Genomic DNA, 11,914 nt, shown 5'->3' with positions numbered 1-11,914 from the left:
TCTGCTCCACAGAGGAGAATAGCGCCGACGCGGTGCTCCCTCCCCCCTCCTCCCCGGCCCTGGGCCCGCCCCCATCCCCGCGCCCCTGTTCCTGCTCCAGCCTCCCGCCGAGCACCCCCTGCTGAGAGCCCCCCGGCGGGGCACTTCCCGAAAAGCGTCCACCCGCCGCCTCCCCCCTTCTGAGAGAGCCCCCTTCCCCCTCCCCGGGGTCGGGAGGCCGGCCGGGCTGGGGCTGAGCCCGAGCTGAGTCGGTCTCCCGGGCCAGGGCCATGCGGGCTTCGCTGTTGCTGTCGGTGCTTCGGCCCGCGGGGCCCGTGGCCGTGGGCATTTCTCTAGGCTTCACCCTGAGCCTGCTCAGCGTCACCTGGGTTGAGGAGCCCTGCGGCCCTGGCCCTCCCCGCCCGGGAGACCCCGACCTGCCCCTCCGCGGCTACACTAACGCAGCCCGCCGGCCCAACTCCGTGCAGACCAGCCCGGATCGCGAGCGGCCCGAGGACACCGAGAGCTGGGAACCCCGCGTGGTGCCCTATCGCCCCACGCACTCCAGCCAGATCCCCAAGAAAGCTGTCAGGTACCAGACACCGCTACCTCCTCCCAGCCCCAAGACTGGGCTAACAGCCCCGCCCCCTTATCCTCCTGGGGGGGGAGGGGGGGAGAGGGGAGAAGGGAAACCAAAACAGCCTGCCTCGGGGACCAGCAGGCCAACGGAGCCGTGAGAGGGAGTCTCGGAGGGGACTGCGGGGGCTGGATCCAGCCGGGGCAGGAAGGGGCTGGCCTGGGCCAGGAAGTCTTTAGTCCCCAATGACTTCCTATGGCCCTCCATCCCTTAGGAATGGTGGGGCCTTGCGGGGAGGTAATGGCCAGCCTGTCCCTTCTGCCATTCGTGAACTTCCTTCCTTTGATAGGTCTGAGAGATTCCTCCTTACCCTGGAGTTATCTTACTCCCTGGTTAGTCTGGTTAGAAGTACAGCTCAGACCCTTGGGATCTGGGTAATCCCAGGCAAGTCACAACCTCTCTGAACCTTTGTAAAACCGAGAGAGAAGGATTTGCCCTGGCAGAGTGGATGGAGGGCCAATCAGATCCCACTTCTGACTCCCAATGCCACAGCACAGCCCTAAGACTACAAACTACAGTGGAGTTGCATTGGTGAAGGGAGCTTCAACCACCAAGGAAATCACAGGTCAGGACTGGAAGTTGTCATGATGATTACTCTTCCCTCTCCCTTAGGACTCGTTATATCAGCACAGAGCTGGGTATCCGGCAGAGGCTGCTGGTGGCTGTGCTCACTACCCAGGACACCCTGCCTTCCCTGGGGGTGGCAGTGAACCGGACACTTGGACATTGGCTAGAGCAGGTGGTGTTCCTGACAGGCACACAGAACCGCAGGGAGCCCCCTGGCATGGCAGTGGTGGCGTTGGGGAAGGAGCGGCCTATCGGGCAGCTGCACCTGGTCCTTCAGCACCTCTTGGAGAAGCATGGGGAAGACTTCGACTGGTTCTTCCTGGTGCCTGATAACACCTACACAGAAGCCCATAGGCTAGCTCGGCTGGCTGGCCACCTCAGCTTAGCCACAGCCTCCCAACTCTACCTGGGCCGGCCCCAAGAGTTCATCGGAGAACCGACCTCGGGTCGATACTGCCACATTGGCTTTGGAGTGCTGTTGTCCCGCATGCTCCTGCAGCATCTACAGCCACACTTAGAGAGCTGCCGAAATGACATAGTCAGCTCTCGGCCCGATGAATGGTTGGGCCGCTGTATCCTCGATGCCACCGGGGTCAGCTGTACAGGAGAGCACCAGGTGGGGAGTTGGGCAGGAGGGCCTCCAGGAAGGGGAGCGGGGTGGATCCTGGAGCACCAGGGCTGGGGATGGAGTAAGAGAAATAGTCCCTCTTATTCCTTCCCCTGTCCCCTCGCCCCAGGGCATGCACTATAACTACCTGGAACTGGGCGGTGCAGGGGAGGCGGTGCAGGAGGGGGATCCCCACTTCCAGAGTGCCCTGACTGCCCACCCTGTACGGGACCCCGTGCACATGTACAAGCTGCACAAGGCTTTCGCACGAGCTGAGCTGGAGCGCACCTACCAGGAGATCCAGGAACTGCAGGTGAGGTCCCGGAGGCCAGGGGTTGAGAGTAGGTGGGAGGGAGAAGGGATTGTGTAACCTGCCTCTGATGCCCCAATCTTTCTTCTTCCAGTGGGAGATCCAGAACACAAGCCGGCTCTCTGTGGATGGGGAACAGGAGGCATCTTGGCCGCTAGGCATCCCAGCCCCATTCCGTCCGTCTTCTCGATTCGAGGTGTTGAGCTGGGACTACTTCACGGAGCAGCACGTTTTCTCCTGCGCCGACGGCTCTCCTCGTTGCCCCTTGCGCGGAGCCGACCGCGATGATGTGGCAGATGTCCTGGGGGCTGCCCTGGAAGAGCTGAATCGCCGCTACCACCCGGCTCTTCAGCTTCGCAAGCAACAGCTGCTCAACGGCTACCGCCGCTTTGACCCGACGAGAGGCATGGAGTACATGCTAGACTTGCAACTGGAGGCGCTGACCCCCGAGGGGGCCCGCCAGCACCTCACCCGCCGAGTGCAGCTCCTGAGGCCCCTGAGCAGAGTGGAAATCCTGCCCGTGCCCTACGTTACCGAGGCTTCCCGCCTCACGGTGCTGCTGCCGCTGGCGGCCTCCGATCTCGATCTGGCGCCTCGCTTTCTGGACGCCTTTGCCGCGGCTGCTCTGGAGCCAGGGGACACCGCGGTGGCTCTGACCCTGCTACTGCTCTACGAGCCGCGTCAAGCCCAGCATGTGACCCATGCTGACATCTTCGCTTCGGTGAAGAGCCGTGTGGCAGAGCTGGAGCAACGCTACCCTGGCTCCCAAGTCCCCTGGCTCAGCGTGCAAACAGCAGTCCCAACGCCCCTTCGTCTGCTGGACCTGCTCTCCAAGAAACACCCACTGGACACACTCTTCCTGCTGGCTGGGCCAGCCACGGTCCTCACTTCTGATTTCCTGAACCGATGCCGGATGCACGCCATCGCCGGATGGCAGGCTTTCTTTCCCATGCACTTCCAGGCCTTCCATCCTGCCGTGGCGCCCCCGCAGGGCCCAGGGCCCCCTGAGCTGGGCCGGGATACGGGCCACTTTGACCGCCACGTGGCCAGCGAAGCCTGCTTCTACAACTCGGACTATGTGGCAGCCCGAGGCCAGCTGGCAAACGCCTGGGAGCAGGAAGAGGAGATGCTGGAGGGCCTGGATCTGTATGAACTCTTCCTGCAGTTCTCCAGCCTTCACGTGCTGCGAGCTGTGGAGCCGGCCCTGCGGCAACCCTATCGACACCAGTCCTGCAGTGCCCAGCTCAGTGAGAGCTTGTATCACCACTGTCGCCAGAGTGTCTTCGAGGGTCTAGGCTCCCGCTCCCAGCTAGCCATGCTGCTCTTCGAGCAAGAGCAAGGAAACAGCACCTGACTGGACAGGAGCCTCCCACTCCAGAGCCCACCGGAAGCTCCAAAGCCCCACCCTCCTCTCCCTGAATTCAGAGCTGCCCCAGGCGCCTGGCTCTGGTCCTGGACCTCTAGCCTCAGGGTTTGGAGAGAGCCAGCAACTAGCAGCCTGGACTTCTGGGCAGGGAGGTGTCCTCTGAGCCGGGGACTTGGGGGAGGGTTTGGAGCCCTCCCAGCCTCTGGACCATGGCCCTTTAAGTATTTATGCAGCGAGGTCTGCTTGACGCCAGCACCCTCCCCTCCCCTCCCCGTTGGGACCGGTATAGGGGAAGTGGGGAGCTGTAGATGAAAGTCTGGAGAGAATCACTCTTGGCTTTGAGGGCCTGGGTTTCCAATGGAGTCTGTGGGGTGGGGGAAGGAGGAGCGGCTAGAACCTAAAACCCCCAATGACGATGACGCTGATTGTCTTTAATAAACCAGCCGAACTTGTAGGTGTGAGCTCTGGTTATTATTCCTCCTTTCCCTAGGGGCCTCACTCCCCTCCAGCGGTCTGTAGAGAGTCCCCGAAGCCCATTGACATTCATGTCTACACATGTCTACACACTCACACGCAAACTATTTTGTGACTCTTTATTTCCATGTTTCACAGATTTAGAAAATCAGACTCAAGGTTGGAGGTAGGGGGTCTTGGGGAAGACTCTCCTCCTACTTCTCCCCCCAGCCAAGGTCTGACAGGCCTCCTGCCCACCAAGATTCATGAGGGTCTTTTGAAAGGAAGCAAGGATGAAGATTAAGGGAGAATGAAAAGGTGGCCTTAGGAAGAGGAAGACTGGGAGTTGGGCAGAGGGTGAGCTTGGGGGGCAGACCAGGCCAGCTGGGGCCATTCCCATATACCCTAACAGGAGATGAGGCTGTGCCAAGAAGCCTGAACCAGGGCCAGCCCAGAAGCCCCTCATCCCTGGAGCAAGTACCTCTCCCTCCCCTACATACTACTTGGTCCCAAGGTCCACACAGAAGGCTCCCACTCTAAGCCCAACCATCTTTCTCAGATGGCTTATTGGCCCTTTCCCACCCCTATTTCACCCCCACCCTCCCTCCCAGCTATTTACAAATATACAGAGGGTTTTGTTTTTTCCCACTAGAACAAAGATCTTTGCCACTCCCCAGAGAGAGATGGTCTACTCACACACCACCTGCCTTCTCCTAGGGAGACTCCCTATCCCAGTCCTAAGCCTGGCTCTCCAGCCCTTGGCTGGGTCCTAGACTATGGTGAGGACTTTAGGGAAAGTAGGGAGAGAAGAGAGAAGAACCTGCAGCCAGGACATGGGCTACTGGATAGATGAGGGGTAGCCACTGTGTCTTCTCTGTCCCTCCCGGCCCCTGACAGTCCCTGGATTCTGTCCCGAAGGGAAGGGAGGAGGGGGGCTGGGATCCCTGGCTCCATATCAGTGCAGGGGCCTGGATGCTTGACTCCCTCTTCTGAGAGCACTGTCCTAGCAGGCGAAGTCCTCAAAAAGGCCTCCAGGAGGGCCATGAGGATGATGGTGGTTGGGGAGCAGATTGCTGGCCCCTCCACCCTCGGCACAGCTTCTCCCTGGGCATGGGCTCTGCAGGGCAACAGGTACAAGGGCAACTATTCAGAATAAGAGCAGCCTACCCTTCCTAATGTCAGTTGGGATGGGGGTTCAACACTAGGTCATTCTCCTGCCCCTGCCGATGTCCTCCCAGACCCCTGCTTCTTGGAAGAGGGTAAGTCACAAGTTTTTGGAAGCTTTACCTTACCTGTTCCTTTAGCTCCTGCAGCCCTAAGGTAGAAATGCCTCCTGTTGAGGTCCTAAGGGGTGGCTTGGGGCGACGCCATGTCCTCTTCAGTCGGTCCCAGGACACCTTGTTAGGGTTCAGAAGAAAGGGGAGGAGGCTCAGTTGATTGGAAGAATCACAAGATCTTCCTCATTTTACAGATGAGGAAACTGAGGTCCAGGAAAATGAACTGATTTGTCCAAGATCACACAGAAAGTAAAGACCAGAGGATTTGAACCCAGGTCGTCTAAACCACAGTCTTTCTACTATATCTTGCTGCCTTCAGCAGGGTCTCTACCTCTTCATATGGATTTCTTCCCCAGTCATTTTCAATCCTGATTCCCTGGGATCCCCTCCCTCACATCTTCCCCAGTCCCAGTCTTGGCTTCCTCACTCTTTCCCACCCCATTTTCCCCAGCCTGGTTTCTCACCCTTGGCTCTGGCCAGGGAATGACGGGAATGAAGCAGCCTCAGACTTTCTAGACATTCAGGAGAGTCTGGTTTCCCACAATAAAAAGCCGGCTCGTTCAGATTTTCTTGACCCTCCCTAGGACTGACTCCTCAACCCCACTCCTTGCTTCCCCTAAGGCCTTCTCCCTTGGGCCCTTGCAGGGTCCAGGTACTCCTCCCCACCAGGACCCCATCCTTGCCTCATAAATGTAGTCAAGGATCTCTAGAAGAGTGAGGACACTTGCCCCAATGAAGAGTCCCATCTGACCTCCAATATCACCTGGGGGAGAAAAGGTCTCACTTCAGGGGCAGAGCCACAAAACAGATAGTCAGAAGACCAGATCCTTGGTGCAGCCTGCAGGCATGACAGAAGCATGGGGAAAGGGAACAGGTCTTACCCAAGAGGGCAGACAGGCCATAAGCTGCTCTCTGCTCCACAGACTCAGAGGTCAGGGCTTCAAAGAAAACATCCAAGACCAGGAAGTTCTCTCTGTGGAAACATTCAGTAGGCTCTATATGGGAAATTCTTTGGGATAGGATCAGAGCAAGAGAATGTGGGCAGGTCATCCCGTAGATGGGCAAGGGACACAGAGTGTATGGGGGGGGAACTGACCCCCACAGACCCTCCCATCTAGGACACTCCTGGAAGTCAAGCACTTCAGGAGTACAAAGCAAATAGCAGGGAGCCTCCACCATCCCCTCAGGGATCACCCAGGGGAGGCTCTAGTCTTTAGTATGTCAGGAAAAAAAAGAGATGTGGTTCTTCCTTCATGCCTTCTCTGAGAACAGACTCACATGTCCTAGAAGTCCCCTGTCCCCCATTTCGTCCCTTGGAGAACACTGGATTCAGAGGTTTCTAAGTCCTTAAAACTCTGGTAACCAGATGAACCTTGTTACCCCTTATTCCTACTGCCTCAAACGTCACATCAGCCATCCCAACATTTACATTAGCTCCCTACTACCCAACACATGAAGTCGGAACTCTTCATTCTACCATTCAGTCCTCTCTAACTTGGCCCCATGCCAATGGTGCCCTTTGCCACCTTATTTCCACTGCACTCCAATATATACCCTCTTCTCCATTCTTGAATAGCCCAGGAACCCAGCATGATCATAAGCCTCCCTACCATTGCCTATGCTGTCCCCCTACCTAGAATACTCTCTCCCGTGGCTGACTTAAATCCTTCAAGGCCCACTTCAAGTCTTACCTTCTCCATGAAACCTTCCTTGACTACCAGGGACATTTCCCTTCTCTCCATTTCTATAGTGTTTGGTCAGTACTGTGAAATTAGCATTTAATTTTACTTTTGTCCTCCCAACAAGACTATAGACTCTTTGGGGTCAGGGCTGTGTCTTATTCAGCTGTGTATAACCCATACCTTTATTCATGCATTCATTCACATCCCCAGCACAGTCTAACATGGAGCAGGTGTTTGATAAATACTAGGTGGATGTCATTTGGTTTTTGTGTTTGGGTTTATTTTAGATAATTCTACACTTATTGAGTTTCTCTTATGTGCCAGGCTTTGGGTAGTAGACAGACACTAGGATGCAGGTCACATCCAGTGATTCTATCTTCTTTGTTCCCAGTATCTTCTTGTGCCAGATCTTGTCCCGTGATGGGTATGAGTCTTTTTCTTTAAACCCTTACCTTCCATCTTAGAATCAATATTGTGTATTGGTTCCAAGGCAGAAGAGTGGTAAGGGCTAGGCAATGGTGGTTAAGTGACTTGCCCAGGGTCACCCAGCTGGGAAGTGTCTGAGGTCAGATTTGAACCCAGGACCTCTAGGTCTAACTCTCAATCCATTGAGCCACCCAGCTGCCCCCCGGTATGAGTCTTCTTGAAGCACTCCCGCCCTTGATTCTTCCACCCCTACCTCACACCATCAGTACCCGCCCTGTCTTTGCAGGCTCTTCACCATACCTTATCCCAGTCCCACCCCTGTACCGTATGTAGGTCTCGTTTCGGTTGTACTTCCTGGCCAGATAACGGGCTGAGCTTCGGTTGGGGATCCGAACCATGGAGATCTCTTTCCCATAGCGTGTCAGATTGCAAGGCATGGGGCAAGCACAGCGGCCTCCTGATCCCCCACCCAGAGAGTCTGCAATACAACAGTTCCATCGGGGATGGGCTGGAGAAGGCAAGAGCTTCCACAGGGAACAAGTGGGCAGAGACAGTATACTAGTCCTTTCAGAGGGGTGCATTCACAAGAAAGCAAAGGCCTGTGCATCACTCCCATGTTCCCTTTGCATTGGGAGTGATGGGACTAGCCCTTCCATCCAACTTAATTCTAAAGGTCTAAGACCCTTCACACTGGGGCCGACCCAGGACTGCTTCACCCTGAGAAACTTCTGAGAAGTCTCGCTCCTCCAAACCGCCCTTCGCCCAGACCTCCTCCACACTGTGCCCCCCAAGCTGGCACGGGAGGAGGCCAGATGACAATGACAAATCAAGATTTCACCCACTGTGGCTAACCTGCCATATGGACTACTAGATGCACAGGCTGAGGCTAGACTGGGTGAAAAGGGGGAGAAACCAGCCCCTGGGAGCTGGTGCAGGAGAGCTAGCATGTGATAGAAGGGGCCAGGACCAAGGGAGGGATCATGTCATAAGTTGCAAAGTTAGCTAGGAAAAGAAAGCAGGAGGGAAGCCTGGATGGGCCAGTAGCGTTTGTCTCTTAAGGACGCTGAATAATGCCTCTAACATTAGATTTCTCACTTATCCAGAAAGGCTAAAATATTGGCTCCAAGTTAATGGCAAAGCCTGGGCTAGAACCCAGGCCCCCGGACTTTACTTCCACTTATTCCAAAATCCCATCAAATGAGCCACCCCTGCCTTTAAACTCCAAGAAGCACCCTGTTGAGGGAAGATTGGATGGAGAGGAGATGGGTAGTCAAGGAAAGGAATGATTGGGATGATAAAGAATGAGAAGAAAGGTCGATGGGGTGCCCACAATGAGGAGGAACTGGGATGGACGTGTCTGCCGTCAATTATCTGATGGCCTATTATGTGAAGAGATATAAAACAAATTCTCCTTGGTGCTAGAGGATAAAACTAAGAGCCACAGGTACAGTTTTAAAGGAGGCACATTTTTGTTCAATAGGAGCACCAAAGTTTCTATCGGAGCTATCTAACAATGGAATAGGCTGCCTTATCAGGTGGCAAGCTCCCCGTCACTGGAGATGCTTAAGTAAAAGCTGAGTTATCTAGAATGGCATACAGAAGATTTATCCAACAGACAGGGATCAGATTAGAGGATCTCTGGGGGACCTCCGATTCCAGGATTCTATAAGAGGGGGAGAAAGAAAGGTAGGGACAGGGGGGAAATGGGGAGCTGGAGGCAGAGAGGAAGAATAGAGAAGAAGGCAGCACCTACCCAAAGTGTGGTCTGCACACTCAATGTAGATGTTGGGGGAGCAGATGGTCTCATTGCCTAGGGGGAGAGGAGATTGCCCCTGGAATCCACAGTCCCTTCCCCACTCTCCAAGCCTTTCCCTCCTAAGCTCACTCACACACACACATGCACAATGCACACACGCACACACATGCACATGTACGCACACACATGCACATACCAGCATGCACAGAGGCAGGACCCTCCCCCTCCACACCTGTGGCAGAGACCGATAAGGAAGGGCACAATGAAAGAAAAGGTGGCTCATGGGAGCATGCTGAAGAACAGCAGGGCACCCACCTGGCATGTGAACCATGCGGCAGTGACAGCGGGCCAGCACAGCCTCCTTCTCACAACGCAGCCTGCAGGCTGAGACGCTGTAGGACGCATAGCCCTGGAGTTCAGGCTCTCCCCCCTCACTCTCAGCCCTGCAGTTACCCCAGGGCTGGGGTAGGTATGTCAGCTGGAAAAGGAAAGAAGGATCTTAGGGTCACCACAGATCTAAGGCTAGAAGGGACCTCAGAGGCCATCTAATCCAAACTCATTTTACAAAAAAGGAAACCGAGGCCCCCGTCACACAGGCAGTAATGATCAGAAAGGAGATTTTAACCCAGGTCCTCTGACTTTAGTGAGCAGAGGCAGCTAACTGGCTCAGGGGATAGAGTGCTGGGCTCAGAATCAAGATAGACCTGAGTTTGAATCCAACCTCTGACACCTACTCGCTGTCTGACCCTGGGCAAGTCACTTAAGCTCTGTTTGTCTTAATCCACTAGAGAAGGAAATGGCCAGCCACTCCAGAATCTTTGCCAGGAAAACCCCACGGTCCATAGGGTCATAAAAAGACAAGAGAGAACAATCTCTGATTTTAGTCTTTCTAGTCTTAAGAGGTCAACTCAACTGTGTCCAATCCCTAAAACACAGCTCACAACCCTGTATAACTGACCTCACTTCCTTCAATCGCAGACCCTACTACTGAAGCAGACAGATGCAAACTGGGTTTGGAGAATCCAGAATGCCCAGAAGTTTCTCAGGGTGAAGCAGTTCTAGGGTTGGCTACCCTTGCTTTCTTTCTTGTGCTCACCCGCTGCTCCTGGCAGGACACAAACGTCTGGAAGCCTGGAGATACCCCAAACCCTAGCTGGTGGATATATGGTGGCTCCTCTTGGCTGTGTATCTGCACCCGGATTCCAGCCTCAAATGATGTCTCATCTGCAGGGAAAGAACCCCAGAGGTGGGGATACGGGGAATCCCTGGGAGCTCCAGGGCTCTCTGGGATCTGGGTTCAGTGGCCAACCTCCCTGCTCCTCCACAATGGATCCCAAAGAGGTTGTTCCCATTTTCCCACTCAGAAAAAGGATGTGAGATACCCAAGGCTCACCCCATCCCTACCACTAATTCAAGGATCAAAAGTGGAAGGAACTCTCCCATTTCCTCCTTTTCCTGGAGGAACTTGCTCATCTCCTCCTCTTATGTGAGGGAACTCCCCCATCTCCTCCTCTTACTGGAAGAACCCCCCATATCTTCTTCTTACTAGGATAACTCCCAAATCGCCCCATTTTATTGAAAGGAACTCCCCCATCTCCTCCTCTTACTAGTCTCTCTCCAGATGGGCAGGTACTCTTCCTGTTGAATGTCCAGCATGATCTCCAAGCCACTGCCCATGCCCCCTGCCCTGCTGGGCCGTGGACTCTGGGGGTCAGCGTTAAACGTGTAACACTTTCCATAACGAGTATATACCTGGGGAGACAGGTGAGAAAGGGAGGTTAGCATTAAAGAGAAAGCACTTGCCATGCCTACTAAGGACTCAGGTGATAAAAGTCATTGAAAAGAAGGGGAAAGCCAACATCTTTTTTGGCAAAGTTCTGCTTCCCCCAGTTAGCCCCACATTCTTATCTGTTCTCCTCATTTCTTTGCGCCCACTCCTAGTCTCTCTGTCCTGATTTTCCTGGATCAGTTATCCCAGTATCCACCAGGTGGCAGTGATACAGCACAGACAGAGAGATGGGGAAAAGCAAGGACCAGGGACCTGCACTTGGCCTAAGGGATGAGGAAGAGATGGTGAGAGTTCTGCTGTAGGGGAATATTCTAAAACCCTAAGGCAGTGGTTCCCAAACTTTTTTGGCCTGCAGCCCCCTTTCCAGAAAAAGTATTACTTAGCCCCCTGGAAATTATGAAACTTTATTGAACTCAGAATAGAATGTAATACCAAAAAAAGTGTGGCCATCACCGCTTCCCTGGATCACTGCAGCACCCACCAGGGGGTGGTGGCACCCACTTTGGGAATCACTGCTCTAAGCTACCGAGAAGGCACTAGTTTACACTGGTGTAGGAAGTTCCCTCATTCAGGATTACCCTATGTCAATGAAATGACAGATCCAGTTCCTATCCCCTCCCCCTGCTCTTCTGGGTCCACATCTGTTGCTTACCCTGATACCTCTCAGACCAAAAGTGGTCACAGGAGAGTCCCATGTTTCCTTTATTTATCCACCCTACCTGATATTAGCTTGTGTGTGCATGAATACTTCCCTATCTTGGAAAATGGCTCTCATTCACATCCTTCCCCAGAACCCAAGGAAAAGGTCTGTTCATCAGCTCCCAGAGAGGTCAGCTCCAATTCATCACATCTCTAACCTCAATAAATTCAACAAAAATTCATTAAGAGGGGCAGCTAGGTGACTCACTGGATAGAGAGGCAGGACTGGAGGCCAGAGATCCTTGGTTCAAATTTGGCCTCAGATACTTTCAAGCTTTATGACTCTGGAAAAGTCACTTAACCCCAACTGCCTTGTCCTTACCATTTTTCTGCCCTGGAAATACTTAGTATTGGTTATAAGATAGA

The 11,914-nt window shown here is 54.2% G+C and overlaps 2 protein-coding genes across 2 annotated transcripts; one reads left to right on the top strand and one right to left on the bottom strand.

Moving 5' to 3' along the window:
* Positions 1 to 269: 269 nt before the first annotated feature.
* On the top strand, positions 270 to 3,920 carry CHPF (chondroitin polymerizing factor). The gene is made up of 4 exons (XM_044667573.1): positions 270 to 571; positions 1,229 to 1,799; positions 1,921 to 2,103; positions 2,195 to 3,920. Exons 1-4 carry the CDS (start codon positions 270 to 272, stop codon positions 3,452 to 3,454), a joined length of 2,316 nt encoding a protein of 771 aa, XP_044523508.1. The 3' UTR covers positions 3,455 to 3,920.
* Positions 3,921 to 4,922: 1,002 nt separating this feature from the next.
* ASIC4 (acid sensing ion channel subunit family member 4) lies at positions 4,923 to 11,544 on the bottom strand. The gene is made up of 11 exons (XM_044669441.1): positions 11,502 to 11,544; positions 11,102 to 11,112; positions 10,668 to 10,812; positions 10,157 to 10,284; positions 9,376 to 9,538; positions 9,058 to 9,114; positions 7,629 to 7,782; positions 6,078 to 6,169; positions 5,880 to 5,959; positions 5,212 to 5,316; positions 4,923 to 5,036 (listed from the first exon to the last, which is right to left on the bottom strand). The coding sequence occupies exons 1-11, from the start codon at positions 11,542 to 11,544 to the stop codon at positions 4,923 to 4,925; spliced, it is 1,092 nt and encodes a 363-aa protein (XP_044525376.1).
* Between the last annotated feature and the right edge of the window lie 370 nt (positions 11,545 to 11,914).

This window comes from Gracilinanus agilis, chromosome 3 (assembly GCF_016433145.1).
Source record: "Gracilinanus agilis isolate LMUSP501 chromosome 3, AgileGrace, whole genome shotgun sequence".
NCBI lineage: Eukaryota > Metazoa > Chordata > Mammalia > Didelphimorphia > Didelphidae > Gracilinanus > Gracilinanus agilis.
The sequence above is the reverse complement of the archived record's forward strand: the minus strand, read 5'-3'. Positions and strand labels throughout refer to the sequence as shown.